The following is a 21,175-nucleotide window of genomic DNA, read 5'->3' as shown; positions in this document are numbered from 1 at the left end:
AGTGGGGCCCAGAGGGCCAGCGCCCATCTCAAGCCTGTCTTTCCATGAAACAGCAGCCCTACTGCAGCAGTTTAGAGATGATGCATGGGGTTTACCTGTGCAGCCTGTTCTAGACAATATCGTTCTAGAGAACTCCAAGTCTGCCATTAATCTGGGACTCTAGTGATGCCCCTGGACCATCTATAATTTGGTGTTCTGACAATCTGACCCATGGAAGCAAAGTTACACTCGGACACTGAGTTTCAGAAAGATTCACACAGAGAAACTCCAAATAGAAAAGCCACTTACAAACTGAAAGCAGTGTCTGTCTCAGAAAAAGGTTGGGATTTCAAGAGTCCATTAGGGTGTGCTGGTTTTGGAAAACCTCTAGTTTCAGCCTTTTGATTAGATAAATATTTCAACTCTCTCCTGAAATGAAAGGAATCCAGAGAAGGAGCTAAAACTACCTCCCGGAGTGGAACCGCAGAAATTTCCCTCTGATGGGATCCTTTGGCCAGTCAGAGACAAATTTCTCAGTGTTTCTGACGGCTGGCATATAAAAAAGATATCAATTCTTGAAAAATTATATTATATCTGATCACCCTACCAAACTGCCATATGGACTCCAATTGATTTCACTTAGTTTTCTTGGAAGGACCCGAAACCACAGCTTTCCCCACAACCTCTGAGTCAGGCAACAGATGTGACCTTTACCTACCGCCTGCCGATTTGCAAAGCAACTTCACCCACGTTCCACCTCACTCATGACCCACCTGCCTTGTCCTCATCTCCACGGCACTGACAGCCCTCCTGAGCCATCCCCGGCAGCCCTCTGCAGGTCAGCCAGCTCTCTCTAGGCCTCCAAACACTTTTCTTAATTAAGGCAATTTAGGCACAGAAGAGTTGCATAACCCATCAAAGGTCACACAGCTGGTTTGGACCCTAACTCAAGCCAGGGTTCAGAGCCAGGAAACCGGACGGCAGAGCCTTTGCTCTTATAGACGGTCCCGTTTCTGGTTTTTCCCCTTATTGTTCTACCTGTCCTTGTCCATGAGGTGAACCCCAACTTACTGGTCCAAACACCATTCAAGCACACAATGGCCTAGCCCCCTTGCCCAGCTGTTTGGACTGGTGCAGGTGAGGCAGTCCCCTACCCAGAGTCGGGCTCTGGGGCCTTCTGGAAGCCTGGAGGCAGTGGTGCCCTTGGGGGATTCTGGAGCAGCCGGGGCACCACCCCAAGCTGAGAAAGCATTGGCTTCCCCTCTTTGCTTAGTTTGCAGCATCACTGAAGGGAAACGCAATTAGGTCCTTGCCATCTCCTCTGCTCATGCTCACTTAGATCCCTTTCCTGTCTTAATCCAACAAGCCCATCCTGCTGAACGGAAAAGGAGAACTTGCTGTTGTGGAAAGCGGGAGTCTGCTTTCAGTTTTTACAGTGAGAGCAGAAAGCACGCGAAACCTCTAGCTTTGCTGATCAAGGATGGGATTTTATCTCCACGTACCCTGGAGGAGAGTTAGCCAAGGCTGTTCTGGGTTGAACACTGTCCTTTGTGGAACCTCTATATTTGACCTTACTTGAAAATAGGGTCCTCGTGATGGGATTTGTTGAAAGGAGGTCATCCTGGGATAGGCTGGGCCCTTCACCCAATCCTTACAAGGACTGGTGTGCTCTTCTGAAGAGAAGAGACACAGAGACACCCATTGAGGAATGCCACGTGTGGATGGAGGCACTCATTGGAGCCCAAGGACTGCCAGGTGCCCCCGGAGCAAAGAGACAGGCATGGCGCTAATTCATCCCTACAGATTTGGCGAGCGTGGCCCTACTGACACCAGAACCATGAGACAATTACTTTCTGTTGTTGAAGCCTCCCAGTTTTTGGAAATGTCTTATAGTAGCCCTAAGAAACTAATACACAGCCTTCAGAACTGGATTCTGGTTTTGTTGGGTCATCACCCTGCCTATTCATGTGTTTCTGGATACAGAGACACAACTTGGAGAATAATTTTTCCCTCTTGGCAGATGCAACCAGAGTGGTCTACAGAGAAGAAACAGAACAGGTTCCGAGGCAATTTCTATTATGTGCCCCCCACCCAATACGGACTTCTTTTCTGAAGTGAATGGGTTTGAAAACTTGAATGAAGCAGTCTGAATGAAGAGGAAATTGACTCAGTGCACATTTGTAGATTTCTAAATAGTACAGACATCTTACAGGCTGACCACATGTGGGGTGCCTCATTGAGGGCAGACTTACCTCAGGATACTCTGTGTCCTGGGGCTGTTCTCAGACTACTGCAGAATCATCAGTGTTTGCAGATCTGAGGGTCCTCCCTCCCCACCCCCTGAGGTTTTGGAAGCTGTGCTTATAAAGAACACGTGGAAGAAGAGACCTTAATCTTGGAGAAATTAAGATTGAGAGGGAAGGAAAGTCTTACATAATTTTTCAAAGTCCTGCTGTTTGGGAAAGGGATTTGACACTGTTCCGTGTGGTTTGGATTAAACAGGTAAATCAGAATGTTAGTCATAAGTTTCAACTTAGTGTAGGACGTGACTTTCTTTTGGAAGAAGAATGGGTTACCTCATGAAATAGTGAAGCTACTTATTTAGGACAGGACTGAATAAACAAGTAGTGGGCAGGAAGACTGGGTTAGGGTATGAATCTCAAACACTTGCAAAGCACCTAATTCTTCTAGGCATGACACAGTCTACACAGGAGAAAGAAAACCCAACAGAAATGTTTTGACGTTGTAGAACTACTCATGATGGGATATGGTAGTTCAGTAAATTGGAGACAGGTGCAGACCAAGGGTCCCTATGTGTATCTGCCAGCTTTGTTATGATCCTAGGATTCTCTTTAGGGCAACTAGTTAAATCTGAGCAGAGGAAGAACTCAAAGAAGATGAGATAGACACAAGATCGTTCCGAATCTACCGTTCAGGAATGGAGGAGGTAGTTCTAATATGTACCTTAGTAAACTGAAGACACTCGAGTGTCTTCACATCTAATAAAACTAAAGATTTCAAAGAAACTTTGAAGTAAATTTCTAAAATACAAGTCATCCTCAAAATTGGACAGAATCCCATGGGGAATAAAACTTAATTCCAAAATTAAATTTAAAACTCTGAGAAATAACCTTTATACAAGTCAATTGGAGATTAAAAAAACCCCCACAGACGTTTTTGTCACACAATCAGCTCCCAAAAGTTCGTCAGCATTTTAAAGGACCATTGAGAATAGGTCCCAATGGGCTCTCTGAAACATCTGGGAGAGTTTGAATCAGGTTGATGGAGAACACTTAGGTTTTCATTAGAAGTGTTTTAAATGACTACTAGGAGAAAACAATTGTTTCTAACTTCTTCAAACTACTTAAACTTCAGGGTCAAAGACTTGGTACAAATACTCTGAAGTTTTACAAATTTAATGCATTTTCATATCTATATGTTTTAATGTGTCTGAACTTGAATTGCAGTTTTTAAATCCTTTCTTCATCGGCTTTTATTAATCTCTAGTGGCATACATTCTAGAACTATCCTAGGAAAACCAACACACAAAGGGGCCATGTTTGATTTTCACATCCACATAAACAAACGTTATTTCATTACTCTATTTTCACATGTTCCATGACATAAACTTATGGTGCTATTAGAATCGCTGATGCATGGAGTCTCTGAGCTGTTTTAGGACTACTGGTGCCGCTGGAAACAAAGGAAGCAAAATTAGGATTGCCTCCAGAAAGCAGGGTGATTGGAGAGCTCTAATCTGCTGGCAGAGCCCCATATTTTAGCTATAAATGTTTTAATGCCGTTTATTGTTTCATGCCTCTCAAATGCAATACACTGCCCCATTAATTTTGTAGTTTCATCTCTGGAAGCTATAAATTGAACATTCCTATTGTCTTAATTTTCTGTAACCTTTAATAACATTTGTGAAAGTATATAGGAAAGAAGAAATTGCTACTTCTTCCTTCTCTTTCAGCTCAAATCAGGGCCTAGAAAGACAACATGGTTTAGATATCCAAAACTCATTGTTTAGAATTAAGGAAAACAAGCTCAAACTTAGATAGTACTCTGGATCTTCCAAAGAGGATAGTGATCCAGATGTCCCTTTTTGGTCACACTCAGGCTTCTCTTTTAAAAATATGACTTTCTCAGCTTTGCGCAGTGGCAGTATCGTAGCCAATGAGGTTTATCCGAGGCGTGATTATTGCTAATTGAAAAATATGACTCTCTCTAAAACATCTTAAATGTTCCAGCTTAAAGGTTATGCCAGGAAAAGATGGACTTGAAAACCCATTATCCTTGAATGAATTCCGGAGTCCTTAACTTATTTGGTCACCCACCTGGCGTTTGGCAATCAGAGGCAAGATGAATCCTTTGAGGCAAAGAGATCACTCCCTTGGAAAAACAGGAATCATAGAAGGCTCACAGAAGGGCCAAGCAGAAGGGTTACCCAACAGGGGGCCCAACACATTCAATCATCTACTCAAGTTGTGATATAATAATTTATATAGCATTGCAATATCTGTATAGAGCATCTTAGTATCATATGTCTATAATATGGTACATGTATATCATGTCGTATGATACTGATGGCCATCTCCCTGAGCACCTGGTCAACCAGGATGTACACAAAGAACCTATGGACACATTATCTTCAACTGTCACATCAACCTTACAAAAAAGATGCTCTTATATGTTGAATAGATGATTTAGAAAAATTTAAAAGCAATGTAAAGTCAGAAAAGCTACAAGACTTGCATCTTCTGACTCTAGATGTTATTACCCCCTCCAAGTCACAGCTTTCTTCTTAGACTTCTCTTGTTTTTATAACTTTTAAAATGAAGCCTAATTAAACCCGTTTAAAAATACGCATAAAGAGAAATGCAAAGCCACTCTTAAGTCTCAGGACAGGAATCATTATGTGGGGCTTGCTGGAAGTTTGAACACCTATAGGAGTGTAGATTGGGCCATCGATCAGTGCTGCTACCCACTTCCCGCTCCTGCCTGCCCCTCGTTGGCTCCCTTTGGTCCCCCGAGAAGACTCGAAGTCCAGGGCGCCTTGGAGTCTGTGCCTGCTTCACTGTTTGTCCAGCTCTTATCTCTTCAGCCCCACTGGTCGCTTTCCACAAAGTCCATTTGACATTAAAATAGGACAGAGATTGCAGGAAAGGAGCAGGCTTGCCCTTGGAGGGAACACTGACAGAGGACAAGGTCATTACTTTGAAGGACTAGTCTCTCATTCATTCTTTCTTTCCGGCATTGATCTCTGGTCTCATTCTAAACAAATATTTTGTGGTGGGAATTGAAAGAAACGTTTTAACTGAATTTAACAGGACCTTGACTTATGTGAAAGTTAAGTAGGGGAAACATAGAAATGTGTGGAATTCTTTTAAATATGTTGAAATTAAAGATGAATTTTTTCGAATGTTACATGCTATATATTTCTAATATATTTTCTTTATACATATGACTATTCTAAAGACATGCGCTCAGATAAATAAGTATATATGATCTATGAATATAAATATCTATAATTATAAAATGGGATTTATTAAGCTGCTGCTGAAGTTAAATTATTTCTGTAGTAAAAGTACTATTATAATTGGAAATCCTGTGTTATATGCTTCTTTTGGTATAACTGAACCCATGGCAACATAGCCACTTTGAAGAATAGTTTTAAGTTTTAGAGCTGGAATGCTCCAATTTTGTGTTATGACCCTCTGGAAATCCAGCTTACTGCATCCTGGCATTCTACTGACAGGTTTCTAAGATAAGGAGAAAATGAAGCTGAAGCTAATATTTTTCCCCCTCAAATATCGGAAAGATATTAAGCAGAAAAACAGTTGAATGTAGAATTCCTCGTGCATGCATTTCGAAATGTTCCAAAATAATTAACCTTGTTTGGGACCAATTAAGGCTAGGGTATAAACTATAAATTCCCACATTGATAAAATCTAAATAGGGATATATTCCTAGAGCCAATTACTTCTTTTGTTAAGCATGTGAACATCTGTGAGTTAAAGAATTAAATCAAAAGTATGAGAAAGATGTAGAAACCAATTGCTTTTCTTGAACGATCTAGTGATTTATCTCTCGGTGGTGGCTAAACTTACTCTTCTTTGCAGGTTTCCTTGAGGATGTGGGAGATTCTAATTGTCTTTTGAACATCACTGTTTTTCTTCTTTTATATGATACAAAATTGCTTAGATTTAAGCTGGAGATTCTACCGTGGGACACTGAAAGCATGAGCCCAGGGTGGTAGGAGCCACTGCTCTTACTCAAGGGAGGGGAGACGTGTGCTAGAGCTCATGGTCCATGGCGGTCAAGCACAGAAGCACAGGTTTACATGTGAGAAGAATTCCAGAAAGACAGCTTTTATGGTGAAAAGACAGGCATGGCAATGGTACATTTACCACAGGTTTCCACGAGGATTATTGAGGAGACCCTTGCTAATCACACACTTGAAAAATGTTAGCTACAACTGAGACTTTCTGGGGGTGGCTCCTCCTGAATTCTTCCATTTGTAAAGTAACTCTCTCTGTCATCTCTCGATTTCTGTCCTCTTGCTCTCTGCCATCTCTGTCTCTCTCCAGTGAACTGGAGTCTAGACAGAATGAGCGAACTTAGGGCTTCTTTAATGAGCCATATTGGAACAACGTGCACACGTAGAGTCAGTCTATAGCCCCGTGGCTATTTGACGCTGCTCTACAGTAAAAATAGGAAGTCTGAATACAAAAATTCTTGAACAAGTATTTTCCATAGAGTAGAAATGCTGTTACTAAATCTGTCAGTTTATTAGATCATAGGAGATTCACTTAATAAGGCCCAGTTTTGGGTTTCCTGAAACTTGTCTCAATGTCCACATTAAGTCTTCTGCCATTCAAGTATTTTGGATGGATATTAATTCACTCTATTATGAGCATTCCTAAGCTTCCATAACTCCAGGTGAATTCCTTTCTACTAAATACATTTAATATTAAGTATATAAGTAGGTCCTGCTGTTGAAAGACAGATAAAGACTTTTTGAGGATTTCATGATTTCCTGAATAGTCTGCTTAATTAACCAGACTTTTAATAGCGATTTCTGAATTAAAAAATAGTGATTCCAAACAAAGGGGTTGTATGTGGCAGGAACACGCAGGTTTTTTTGTTTCCTTTTTTTTCTTGTATATACATGAGCAGATCATGTCACACACACACAAAATTCATGCAGTGTCCCACTGAACTGATAATTTACATGACTGTTGGGAATTAACTTCAAATGTTGACTTACGCTGTGCATATGAGAAGCATGGAAATTCCAAGGTAGCAACATAAAAGAAAATTAGAATCACATCTTTTCAAGAGGAATAAAAGGAAAATCACACTCCCAATAAACAAATATACATCCATTGCCTGCCAGAGATCACCACAACTTGCTAGTACCTTTGTTAGGGTAAAGCAGATTCAGCTGAGCTCACTAGTGCTTCCAAAGCTTATAGCATAATTAAAACAAATAAATGCATCAGCACACATATATATTTGTAATCAGCACTCACCATCAACTAAATAGCTACAAATTATCTATTTTTCTCCTTAAAAATTCATCTTAAGCCAATTAATAAAATTTTAACAGTCTCAAAAGGTAGAATTACTACCAAGAGAAAGGACAAACTCAAAACCTACTAATGTATTCAAAAGACTATTAACAAAAACTTTACAGTTTAATTACTGGGAGATTACAGAACTGCTTCAATGCTTCTGTACTGCGGCTGTAAGCTGTACGTGTGAGGAGTAATAAATGAAATTGTTCATTTTACTGCTTCTCTGAGGAGTGGCAGGGTAGGGTGGGGGTTACACTATTTAGATCTCCACATGTATCCTGGTTTTATAAGCAATCATAGATCCTACATGTGTTGCGAATTAACTCGACTCCAAACCGCTCCCTTTTCTTAGGGCTCCCAAGGCATTCGACTCCTGGGATCACTCACCATTCATATTCTTAAAGATGTTCAGGATGGGGAGAATCTGCCGGTAATACGGCACCAAAGCTTCACCCACCATCTCAGCGGACACCACCAGATGCTGGAGGACTTTAAGGGTGACGCAGATAACCTGCCGGTTTCGAAGGTTCAAGGCATCTTCAAGGTAGAACAAGGAACAAACCGAAAATAAAAAGCATTAATTTCTACAAGGGTAAGGCAGAGGCCATTTAATTGAACTGTACTCGGTTACTTGGATGAACTTTTATTATAATAGTTTTGAATGATGCACTGTAGTGTTGAATGTTAAAAGCAAGACCTGGTTTGTGCATTGTTCATTCTTCCAGCTCATGCCCATTCCCTCACCAACCCTAAGAAAGCTTCTCATCATCCTTCACGGCAGAGGCCGGTTATGGAGAGGGTCCGTTGGTGTCCCTGGGGTGAGAGGACCCCATGAAGGCCGACATAAAGACAAATTTCTGTGCAACAATCCTTTCCAGTTAACGACTTATGTGATCCTTAAAACCATTGCCAGGAAACAAACATTTATTTGGGAAGGGAGAACTGGGCGTGGTGTGTGTGCGCGTAGAAACCACAGGCTATAACGAACACCAGCAAAGTTCCTGGTAGAAGTGAACATAAAGTGACTGTATTTAGACTCTCAAGAAAGCTGGAAAGAAAAGTCCTAAAGCTCAGGACTTTAGAAGGAATCAACAGTAAGAGATCCAAAGTGGTTTTAAAGAATAATTCTGAATGCACAGGAACAAGCTACACTGCGGAGGCAGGGTGGGAAGCAGCGGGTTACCTGGCTGTCCCGTTGCTTGCTGGGTCTGAAAGGTACCATTGGTCCCAGCAGGGGAAGCAGAGGTCTAGGGACCAGGACTCTGGTAATTAGCTGTATGAACCGGCTCACTCCCCTACGCGGTCTCAGTTTCCCCAATCATGAGAATGTATTATTTACCTTCTAAAATGACTAAAAGTTCCAACATTTAAATAGAAGGGCTATAGAAAGCATCTATCATAGAACGTCAGAGATGGTGACAAATGGTGATGCCCCCAGACTATTCTAAGAGAAAGTCAAAGGCTCTTATTTGTAAGATATTCCATCTTCTAAAGAAAAGACTGGCTGGGATTAAACTATGTGTCATGTATGGAAAGACAAAGGGAGCCAGGCCACCAAAGGGATGGCACCCTGGTCAATATATGTGATGCAGTCCTAACATGATTCTTGAACCCTAGCTCACATTTTCAATAGCTGGGATCTTCCAGCACCTCAAATTCAGTGTGTTCCAAAGATAGGTTTCCTCCATAAGCTTTATATTTTTCCTACATTCCCCTTATTAGTAATGATTCGACCAGATTCCCAGGCTCTGGTCAAAATTGTTGAATATCTCATGTATTTATTGCATACTCCACTGAAAGTGCAAACCAGAATGGTTGTATGGGTACAGAATCGTGAGCGCCTCTGTTGTTCATCCCTGCGTGGCTGACTGGAAATTGCAGCTCGTTGCCACCCCCAGCACCATGAGAGAATATTCTACCACATATTGCTAGCCCAGAAAGAGATCAAAATTCAAAATTCAAAGTTCAGTTTCTATTGAATGCATATGGCTTTCACACCATCTTAAAGTTGAAAGATCCTACATGAGACCATTTTAAGTTGAGGACCGTCTATAAACACAAATGTGATGAGTGGAGGTGGCTCCACTTTACCTCAGGGAACCAATCTGAATACAACTATGGTTCTCGGTTGTACAATGGCTCATTACCACAGCATTTAGACACACTGCAGGCCGGACCAGACTCTGAAAACAACTAGAAATGGAAGGCTATAAGTTAGCCGAAGCGTTGTAGTAGTAAGTCATCCAAAAGCCAAGCGTCAGAATACCATGGGAAGGTGGGAAGGGAAATGGGCAGGTGTAGCATCTCACAGACCGGAGTGGGGGCTCTTTTCCTCTTTTGATCCAGTGTAAAACTCGTTTCGTTTTTTCAGGCGACCAGGTACTGACCCCGCCTCTTGACCCAGCTCGGTTTAACAAAAGAGAACTTGGGAGCCCGCAGAAATGTTGCTGTGAGGATTATGGGCAGAGACACTCTTAAAACCTCTACCAATGAAGCTAAACATGTTTAGGGCTCAGAAGTACACAGAGCTGTGTGATAGCTCCTGCACGAGTACCCATGTGTGTGGAGTACCCTCATATTCCAGAAACGAAGCAGAGCACTTGACATGTATTCATTTACTTAATCCTCACTCATCAAATATTTGCTGAGAATGTGTATGTGCCAGTCACTCTTTTAGGAACTGGAGTAGGAGAGTGAAGAAGACAGATACGCCACTCATCCCCTTGGGGCTCACCATATAGTCCGGAAGAAGATAGTGAACAAATACTACAAGTTTGATGAATATTCATAAGACTGATAGGGTAGTTAAAGAGCAAACCAAAGGGTCACCTAAGCCCAGCGGAGAGAGTAAAGAAGGCTCCCAGACACAGGACAGACTCAAGGGATGAGTAGCTGTTCCTTAGATGAAGACTATTCCGGGAGAGGGAACAGTATGCTGGAGCCTGTCTCCTCTTAGACAAGAGTCTTCCTTCTACAAGGTTGACTGCAGCTCCTGGGGTAAAAGTTCTACTTAGCAATGCGGGAACGAAACTCCAGGTAGCACAGAAACAGTCTTCTAAATAGTTGTATCATTGTGCGGAGCCCACGTGACAATGGCAGGAAAGATTTTCATAGCCAAAGTGGCTACAGAATACTGGCTTTTTCAGTTTATTTATTTATTTTTTTTTAGAATATGCATACCAAAGTTTGCAATAAAACAGCCTAGATTATGCTCATTTACTACCAATGTTCGAGTATGCCACAGAGAATATATTGACTTAGAGGTAAATTTTTTATATCTATGAGTAATAATGACATCAAACTTTTGTTGATTAGGTTTATGCCTGTCTGTAGAGGTGATGTTTACTTGGAAATAAACTAATAATCTCTCTCACCATGGATGGTAATAACAGCCATCAGGAAATAATTACTTCATTTCACTGCAACCTTGATTGAATTAACATGTTTGTGATAAATGCTATTGGATTGACAATGACTGACAAGTAAAATGTGTGAACCATTCTTCTTAACGGCATCGAAAATGGAACTCTGAGTCCTCCTAAATGACCAAGGAATAGCTCAAAAACCTCTGCAGTCTCTGTGAAATAAAGGCAGGTTATGCACTCTAAAAGCCCCTTAACTTCATCCAGGAGGGGTTTTTTTATATTGCCCCTTTCCACTTCAGTTCCTCTCTTTTTCTTCCTCATTCTTGAGGAATTAAGATATACCATTAAGGTGGAAGTCTTTTTGTTCTTACCATCCCAATGGAGTTAAATAAAAAAGGGAGGTTTTTTTTTTTTTTTGAAAAAAGGTTCTTTTCCTTTGAAGAAGTATGTTAACAGATATAAAGAATATGATTCTGTAGCTTAAAAGAGCAGGAACGTGTTTATTATTGTCTTGATGGGCCCGAAAGCTATTGTCAAGACATAAGTGAGGACTTTGAACTCAAGATTTAAGATTTTAAGAAGGGTCTAACATGAGATATCTACTGACATTATAAATCAGCCAGTGGGACCTTTCTATTCAGAAAAATTGGATTTCTATTGTGCTGCTTACTTCTTTCAAGTATAATCAACAAGACAGAGCTTCTAGATATATAGAAATTGCTGGAGAATAAGGAAAAAATAATTTAAAGTCAAAGTGGTAAAACTTATTCATCTTCAATGGTTATAAGTTACATGTATGATTTTTCTCAAGCACAAAAACCATTATTGCTATAATTTTTGCAAAGTGTAAACATTTTCTACTATCAGATATGATTCACTACTTGGGAATCAGGAAAATGGAAATATTTCTAGTTCTTCTTTTAAAACTGGAAACACCAAACAAAATACAAAAGCAAACAATAAAGTCTAAAAAATATTTTTGAAATATGCTATAAATGTTAATATCCTTGATAAACAAATAGTTATCACAAACCAATAAAAGATTGAATTTGCTAATTAAAAATGGGCAAGGAATAGGAATACATAATGCACAAATTAATAAAACAAAAAATTAACATTCCAGAATGTTCAGCTTCATTAGTAATCAAAATAACACTACTTTATAACTTTGAATGTCATTTAACAAAAAGTTTTTGAAAATGTAATACTCACTGTGGACGCTGGTTAGGGAAGAGAGGCACTCTCACAGATACTATATTAGAAACCATCACAATCTTTCTATAGCAATATAGTAGTCCCCTCCTTATCCATGGGGGATATGTTCCAAGACCAGTAAATTCTTATCATATCAGTACCAAACCCCAACATATGCCTTGTTTTTTTTTTTCTATACATACATTCTTATCATAAAGTTAAATTTATAAGTTAGGTGTAATAAGAAATTAGCAATTACAACTGATAGAGCAATTATAACAATAGAGTGTAATAAAAGTTTTGTGCATGTGGTCTCTCCTCGAAACATCTTACTAAGCTACACTCAGCCTTCTTGTTGTGATGAGAGAGATCAAAATGCCTATGTGATGAGATAAAGTGCGAGGACTGGTGTAGGAATTGTGACATAACATTAGGCTTCTACTGACCTTCTGACATATGCCTGGAGGAGGATCATCTGCTTCTGAATTGCAGTTGACCATGGGAGACAGAACCATGGAAAGCAAAACCATGGATGAAAGTGTGGGGGCGGTGGGTGGGGACGCCACTGTATGTGCATAGTATTTGACCCAGCAATTTCACTTCTAGGCATTTAGTCTAAGGAAGTATGCGCCTGTGCAGAAAGAGTGATAGGGAAGGATGTGATCCATAATATTACTTATAATTAGAAACAATCTAAATGTTCCAAAAACAATGAATTAAATACAATCAGGTATACCTATGTAATGGAAAATTCCAAAGCTACCAAAGTCACTTAATAGAAAAATATATTTTTGGGGCGCCTGAGTGGCTCAGTAGGTTAAAGCCTCTGCCTTTGGCTCAGGTCATGATCTCAGGGTCATGGGATTAAGCCCCGCGGGGAGCCTGCTTCCCTCTCTCTCTCTCTGCCTGCCTCTCTGCCTACTTGTGATCTCTCTCTCTGTCAAATAAATAAATAAAGTCTTTAAAAAAAAAGAAAAATATATTTTTAATACATTTTTAGAAAAATGTTGATAAGATACAGGTGAGGAAAAAGGTAGGTTATAAAGCTATGATCTCCTTTTGTAGAATAGAATGTAAACAGAAATTTATATACTCAGCCGCTAAAGCAGAGACTATCTTTTCTGTAGGCATACATACACACATGTAGGATTTTATTCCAATAAAAAAGCATATTTTTATACTGTTTAAAAAATATTCAGCATATTTACCTAAAAATATTATTCTTCATGATCATGACTTTGTATATTTTAACTTTGTGGAATATAGAACTCTCTATGCTTTCTCTGTATTTTCTTGATTATTCTTAACCACTTATATCTTGAGACAAACTTTAAAATAATTTGGACAGCTTAAAATATGTGCTTGAGACTGATAAAAATTTCAATAAATTTAGAGACTACTTGGGGGGAAATTTACATCTTTATTACGGAATCTTTCCATTAGAAACCTGCATCTCTTCAATTTTCCTTGTCATCTTTAAGCTCCTCAGGAAAGCTATTATTTTTCATTTAGATTCTGCATAATTTGTTAGGTTTACTCAAAGGAATTTTATACTTTGATACTACTTGTCTAAAGCCATTTTATCGCAATAAGCATTCTAAAAATTCTTGATAACGTATACTTAAAAACATATTATTTTATATATTTATTTACTGGCGAACTTACTTAATTCTCTCTCTTTTTTTAAAGCTTTTATTTATTTATTTGACAGAGAGAGAGATCACAAGCAGGCAGAGAGGCAGACAGAGAGAGAGGGGGAAGCAGGCTGCCTGCTGAGCACAGAGCCCGATGCCGGGCTTTATCCCAGGACCCTGAGATCATGACCTGAGCTGAAGGCAGCGGCTTAACCCACTGAGCCACCCAGGCATCCCCTTACTTAATTCTCTTACTGGCTCTATTGTTTTTGAGAGAATTAAGTGAGTTTCTATAAGTAATTATATTATCACAAACATTGTTAAATTGATCTTAACTTTCTAGTACTTATTTTAGGTCATATGTCAGAGGCCAGAATTTCTAAATTCAGTATAATACAGAAAATACAGTATAACAATGCTGAGAGTGGATATTTTAGCTTCTGAGTCATTCTTATTTAGATGTCTTAGATGATTACTTTTATTGTATAAAATATGTATAATATTTCATTTGATCATTTGCAAGTGTGCAATTTCGTGACATGAATTACATTCACAGTGCTGTGCAACCATCACCACTATCTATTTCCAGAACTTTTTCATGACCCAAAACAGCCCCCGGTACCCTCCCATCTACTTGCTGTCTCCAAGAATTTGCCATTATAGATGTCTTCATGATGTATCTTAGGTATTTTTTAAAAGTTACAATATTTTATAAATACTTAAGATGTTTGGCCTAATATATTAGTTAAATTAGATTGAAATGGACATAAATTTTATTGGTCAGGGGTGTTAATCATGTAATTCATGAATTTACATAGTATAATAAAGTCACAATATGTTTTCAAACTAAATGTTGGTTTTAAAATTGTAGAAATTTTTCTTTTCCCAAACAGAATTCAGCAGCTAAATAAGTGTGATATGGCCGAGTTCTCATATTCTTGGGCAATTAAAGCATCAGAGACTTAGCTCAGCTATTATGGGCAACCAGGAAACCTATGATAAAGGCTACAATTTTGTCTTTAGTTCATTGTTTTCCAGTAAGCGTTATGTTAAAATAAAAGCATCAATTTTTCTCTTATCCCATACAGAAGGGAACTATCTTTATAAAAAAATGCTTGGGCGCCTGGGTGGCTCAGTGGGTTAAAGTCTCTGCCTTTGGTCCAGGTCATGATCTCAGGGTCCTGGGATCTATCAAAGCTTGTTATGAGAAGTAGTTAATTTTTACATTTTCTCAATTGACAAGAATGTATTCTGACTTTAGAACCATAGAACACAAGTTAGCATTTGGTAAGTGTTTGGCTTTTCTTTCCCTTATGTACTTGGTTTTAAAGATAGATACATGGGGCGCCTGGGTGGCTCAGTGGGTTAAGCCGCTGCCTTCGGCTCAGGTCATGATCTCAGGGTCCTGGGATCGAGTCCCACATCGGGCTCTCTGCTCAGCAGGGAGCCTGCTTCCTTCTCTCTCTCTGCCTGCCTCTCAGTGTACTTGTAATTTCTCTCTGTCAAATAAATAAATAAAATCTTTAAAAAAATAAAGACAGATACATGATAATTTTTTTAATAAGTGGAAGTATTCATTACCAAAATGGTCTCAACGATGGAGTCCCTAGCATGAAGAATGTTACACTCACAACTTTGTAGACATAAAGGAACCTGAGTAACAATGTAACCCACACACGCCTGCTCTTTTTGCAGCTCAGTTTGGGCCTTTGCACACTTCCATACATCACGAACATCTCTGAGAGTAATGAAGAGTAAACTTACTCATACTCTGTTTTGTCAGGAAACTGTCAGGGTTTGTCTTTTCGCACCTTGCTCCCTGGTCCCTAGACTGCCTGCTGGTTCAGTTCAGCCCAAAGGAGTGGGCCGCAGGTGGGTTGAGGACCAAAGCAAGGAGCTGGCCATCCCTGACCTCATTCCCAGAATAAGACCAAATCAGTCACAGTCTGCTGTGGCAAGCAGGCACTACATCTAAGAATTGCAGTTACATTTCTTCCTCTGGTTGAGGAAAGCTTTCTAAATTTGCCCCAGCTTTGAGACAGTGGAAGTAGTAGACTATAAAGAAGACCACAATGTATATAGGCTTTTCACAAAACCAGGAAGTTGGGGCACTGAACAGAAGGTGGATTAGTATATCCATTTCTAAGAAGGAGCTCCACTTCCACCCCAAAGCAGGAGTCTGAAGAACTGCTTACTACTAGGTTTGGCATCAGTATTTGGTACAATTTTGGAATGGATTATTTAAGCAAGTTATCTGAGAACTCCCAAGAAAATTGCGGTGATTATTACGAGCCAGGGTGAGTTCTTCATGTATTCTGTTAAGTTTACTCATAAAGGAGATCATAGACAGACTCTATCAGCAAGGCATCTGGCAAGACCTCCCTTGTAAGCAAGGCACAGAAACGGCTGAAGAGTTAGCCTTTTTTTCTCCCGGGTGAACAACTAAATCCAAGAGATATGCCCTGATGATTTGGTCCTACTACAGTACCACTGAGGTCTCTACTTGATCTAATCAATTTTCCATCTAACATTTGTATTGTAACTGTGATGAGAATTATAGAATCCAAATCTATTAATTTTTCAATGGCCCAAAGCTAGGAAGTCTGTAGAGATATGACCATGACGGAACACCAAGAAGGTAAAAATGGTGATTTGCTATTATTACCAATTTGACTTGGCACTGTGCTAATCATTCTACTCATGTGGTCGGTTAATCCTTACTTCATCTCTGGGCAATAGGTTTTATAATCCCCTGGGAGAAATAAAATAATTCACTTGCCAAAACCACACAGCTAGTTAATGGCAGGCTGGGGTCTGGTTTGCGTGAGCTCAAGGCCTATGCTCAGGGTGGTTAGACTCTACTTCCTCCCAACGTCTCACCCAGTCTTGGTGGAAATGGAGCCATTTCACGTTCAGGAGAAATGTTCAGAGCTGCAGAGCAAACACAGACTCTATCGTGGACTCTGGGCAATCAGACTACACATCTGCTAGGTCCCGAGCTTAAGCAGCTTGCTCTTAAGGAATGAGTCATTGTGATGGAGCTGAGTTTTCTGGCATCTTCTGAGAAAGTAAGCAACACTCTGTAGTAGCACTATTCCCTGACTAGAACTCAGCCCTTGTGGGGAAGGATTAAGATTGCCAGATGAAGTTTTAGCTTTGGTGACTAAAAACTGTTGCCCTAATCAAGACAGAGAATGGTTATGATGGTGATAATAACATTTATGACGCTTACACTGTGTGCTCTGCTAAGGGCTTAAAATGTATTAGCTCATTTAATCACTGTAAAAACCTATAGGTTGGGTGCCATTCTTCTGCCAATTTTATAAACTGAACCTCCAAGTGGTTAACTTGTCTGAGAGCTGGTAAGTGGTAGAGTTAGGATTTTGACCAAATAGTCTGACTTTAGACTCTGCTCTTAACCATCACACTGTACTAGAAAATTGATGAACTTTGCTTATTAGATAATGGTAAATGGACAGCCAATACACAGTGAATTTGGTTTGAGAATGTAATTTGCTATTTTTAGGTCTTTACCCGTTTTATTCAGCTGTGTTTTTGGCACAGACAGCTATATGTTCCATTCCCATTCCCTCTTGTAGCACTCATCTTTGTTTTGCATCTCTCTGACTCATTTTCCCTATTCAGAAAGGGCTGCACCTGATTTCTACCCCAGATCCTAGGCCCAGAAGGAATCCTTTCTCTGGTAAGCAACGAGCTAACTATTCAAATGTTTCTGGGGTTGGCCAACCCCTGCCTGTTGTCCTTGCACCTCCTTAACACTTATTTCTGGACAGGAATTCTTGTAGCGTGACACTAGTTTCATGGTAGGATTTTTTAAATGGAGAAACAAGGGCAGTAGGGTTAACAGATAGTGTGAGAGAAATGGGTAGAGAGGAAAGAAGAGCAGCAATCATCAGACAACCGGACTTTATAATCCCACCTGACTACAACCGCTCATCTTCAACACGGCACTCACCAATTGTTAAGAGCCTGCTTCTCACTGGCCCGGGCATTTCCACACATGTACTCATGTAACAATCACAACTCTCTGAGATATGATTAATTTCATTATTCTGGAGATGCAGACTCATCTCTTGAGCTCGAAGCGTTGGACTAATTTGCCCAAAGTGGTAGAGTGTACGGTAGAAGCAAAGACCAGGCCCCTTTCCAGTGGCCACATTAATTCTCAAAAAGGACAGAGAGGTGGTCTTTAGCATCAGCTGCTGAAAGATCACAAGATGGAGGGGACTTCTTCATTATATTTTAAGCTATAAGATGCCATATTTCATTTTTCTTGATTGCTGTGGGTTCTCATTTGGGAATCTGAATTGGTCAGTATAGCCTAGGTTTGCTATAGTAAGATTAACCCTAATGTCTCATTGGCTTCACTCAGAAAAGGACCATTTCACATTCATGGTAGACATCCAACTCAGGTTAACACAGGGTGGGGAGAAGAGAGAGGAGGAGGACAGTGCATTGGCTCTGAACAGCTTAGTTTGGAAGGACACACACCTCTTCTATTCACAGCCCATTGGCAAAGTTAGTCCCAGGCTTCCACAGAATTGCATAATAGAAATGCTGGGGAGCTGTTAGATGTTTGGTGTAAATGTCTCGGACAGAATTCATGTTATTTAGGGAAACTAACTTCTCCTTTCCTTTAACCTGTACTATCATTGCATGACCTAGGTTAATCTGGCCAGTGTGTTCCATCACCCTGATCACAGTTCAAGACTGGCATATGGTATAATAAATTCAGGGACAATGACACTTTTTCCTTCTTACAGATATACATAAGTAAGCAAGTAAGCATGTAGTCCCTGGACCTATTTGGAACATTCAGAAGCCAAGAAGGGAGCCAGCTTTAAGACACCTTGCATAAAACAGAACAGAGAATGACAGTGGTGAGCCACCAGATTACACCGTGCTTGAAATGAGATCCATCTCTGGATTGTTCAGTTACAGGAATCATCAAGCAAACCTGACTAACAATTTGAATATTTTTTTTGATTTAGTAATCAAAATAATCCTAATACATCTCTTTCCCATATTTTCAGAATTAGGTATTTAATTTTTTGTTAAACATCATTACTCTTTTATAGTTATAATTATCACTTTAAAAATAATTTGCCTGGATAATTTCAAGGTATTTAAGTAAAGTTATTAGATCACAAAGAGTAATGCATTTCAGTTGTACATGCTCTTTTCTAATTAAACAGAATTCTCAGAACAATTTTTTATATTGAGATATGGATTCTCATGCTTTATCTTTACTTGGTATATTTTTTCCACTGAGTGTTCTTTAACAAGAATATCTTGCTTTTTAAAATGTTATTGCTACTTAAATGGTAAGTCCCTTTCATTGTGTCTGCATGTTTATCCTTTATAGCTGGGTGACCTCAACTCATTAGAGCTCTCCAAAGAGGCCACTGTCTTATGTGCTGTCTATTTGTAGATCGGTGATATTTCTGTAATTCTTTTTTTAAAATTTCTTTTTAGCATAACAGAGTTCATTGTTTTTGCACCACACCCAATGCTCCATGCAACACTTATCCTCCTTAATACCCACTACCAGGCTCCCCCAACCTCCCACCCCCTGCCCCTTCAAACCCCTCAGATTGTTTATCAGAGTCCATAGTCTCTCATGGTTCACCTCCCCTTCCAATTTCCCCCAACTCCCTTCTCCTCTCCATCTCCCCATGTCCTCCATGCTATTTTTTATGCTCCACAAATAAGTGAAACCATATGATACTTGACTCTCTCTGCTTGACTTATTTCACTCAGCATCAGCATAATCTCTTCCAGTCCCGTCCACGTTGCTATGAATGGATAAGGAAGATGTGGTCCATATACACTATGGAGTATTATGCCTCCATCAGAAAGGATGAATACCCAACTTTTGTAGCAACATGGATGGGACTAGAAGAGATTATTTCTGTAATGCTTTAGCAGCTGGAGTCAACTTGCCTCCTAGAAGACCATCTCACAAATGTATGTTTCTGCTTATAAACAGAAAGAGAATGTAAGATGAATAAACAAAAAATTACTTTCACCACACACATAATTTCTCTAGTAGATGGAAAGCATTATGTCATTATTCTCTTTATTTGCTGTTTCATATCAGGGATTCTTACAAAATAGTTTTTGTATGATATACATTATAGTGGCAAGCCCAAATGGCCACTTCACACTTGATTATGACATCTATATAAATTTTCTTATGAATAGTAGTTATGCATCCGATCAAATTAATTTTGTATTTTGATGAATTGATGATGTACTAGCAATCCCATTAGATGATGTTGGGAATATATTACTTACTAACATTATTATGTTCTAAGTGACACAACAAAGGAACATATAAGATTCTGTGGGAGAGGGAAGGTGGGGTAGGGAGAAGGCTAGAGATTAGGGTAAGCAGGGAGAGAAGAAACAAAAGAGGCTTCAAGAAACAATTCCTATTGGAGCTGAGCTTTGAAGGTCCCTTACCACTGAGGCCCTGGGGAATGTGAGAGTGGGCATTCTGCAAAGAAACCAAAGGTACAGAATCAGAAAAGAAATTTTATAGCACATTTAGTTTGGCTAGAGCTAACAGAGCATACAAAGGGAGAGACAGTTGACCTTTGAACAACACTAACAGCAAGGGTCCACTTATATGCAGATTTTTCAATAAATACAATACAGCACTATAAATATATTTTCTTTTCCTTATAGTTTTCTTAACATTTTTCCTGCGCTTACTTTATTATAAGACTATAGTATATAATCCTTATAGCATACAAAATATATGGTAATTGAGTATTTATGCTACTAATAAGTCTTCTAGTCAACAGTAAACTGATGATAGTTAAATTTTAAGGGAGTCAAAGTTATACCCAGATTTTCAACTATGCAAGGGGCTGGTGTCTCTAAACTCTGCATTGTTCAAGGGTCAACTGTAATAAGAGATAAGGTCAAAGACAATCAGCAGCCAGATTGAAAGGATTCCTTGAAAGGAATTCTTGAAGGTCATACCAAAGAAATTAAATTAAATTAAATTTAAGTAGCTGTTCGTTGTTTTAAACATGATGCTGTGTTTTTTCCAGGAACCAAGGCTCATATGATTACATTTTTACCTAGAACATTTTTACCGAGACAAATTGATCCTCTCTACATGTGGATTTTTTACATTAAATTCTACCTTTCTACAATTAAAATAACTATTCCTCCTTTTTTCTCATTCATCCTAATATGTTATTTATTTTTAAACTATTCAAGTACTATTTAGTATTATATAGAGTTTATATTCAGTTTTCTTTCCACAAGCTAAATTGAAAGTTAATTTTCACAAATAATATATTTGATTTCATGTTTTTCACCTTATTTTATGCTTTTGACACTTAGCACCTCCTTACTGTCTGCCCAGTTTTTGTCTTTTTAATGTATA

At 39.2% G+C, this 21,175-nt stretch overlaps 1 protein-coding gene across 3 annotated transcripts in view; it reads right to left on the bottom strand.

Annotated features, from left to right (window-relative positions):
* PACRG (parkin coregulated) overlaps positions 1–21,175 on the bottom strand; it is a 512,311-nt gene that overhangs the window by 192,939 nt on the left and 298,197 nt on the right. For 2 of the 3 annotated variants that reach the window (XM_082730758.1, XM_082730760.1), the window contains exon 4: positions 7,947–8,096. The exons of the other annotated variant lie outside the window; for it this stretch is intronic. In XM_082730758.1, coding sequence (XP_082586884.1) covers positions 7,947–8,096 — 150 coding nt within the window. The remainder of the gene's footprint in view (positions 1–7,946; positions 8,097–21,175) is intronic. 3 annotated transcript variants of the gene reach the window in all.

Source organism: Mustela nivalis, assembly GCF_964662115.1.
Source record: "Mustela nivalis genome assembly, chromosome: 5".
NCBI classification, from domain to species: Eukaryota; Metazoa; Chordata; class Mammalia; order Carnivora; family Mustelidae; genus Mustela; species Mustela nivalis.
This window is presented reverse-complemented; position numbering and strand designations above follow the sequence as displayed.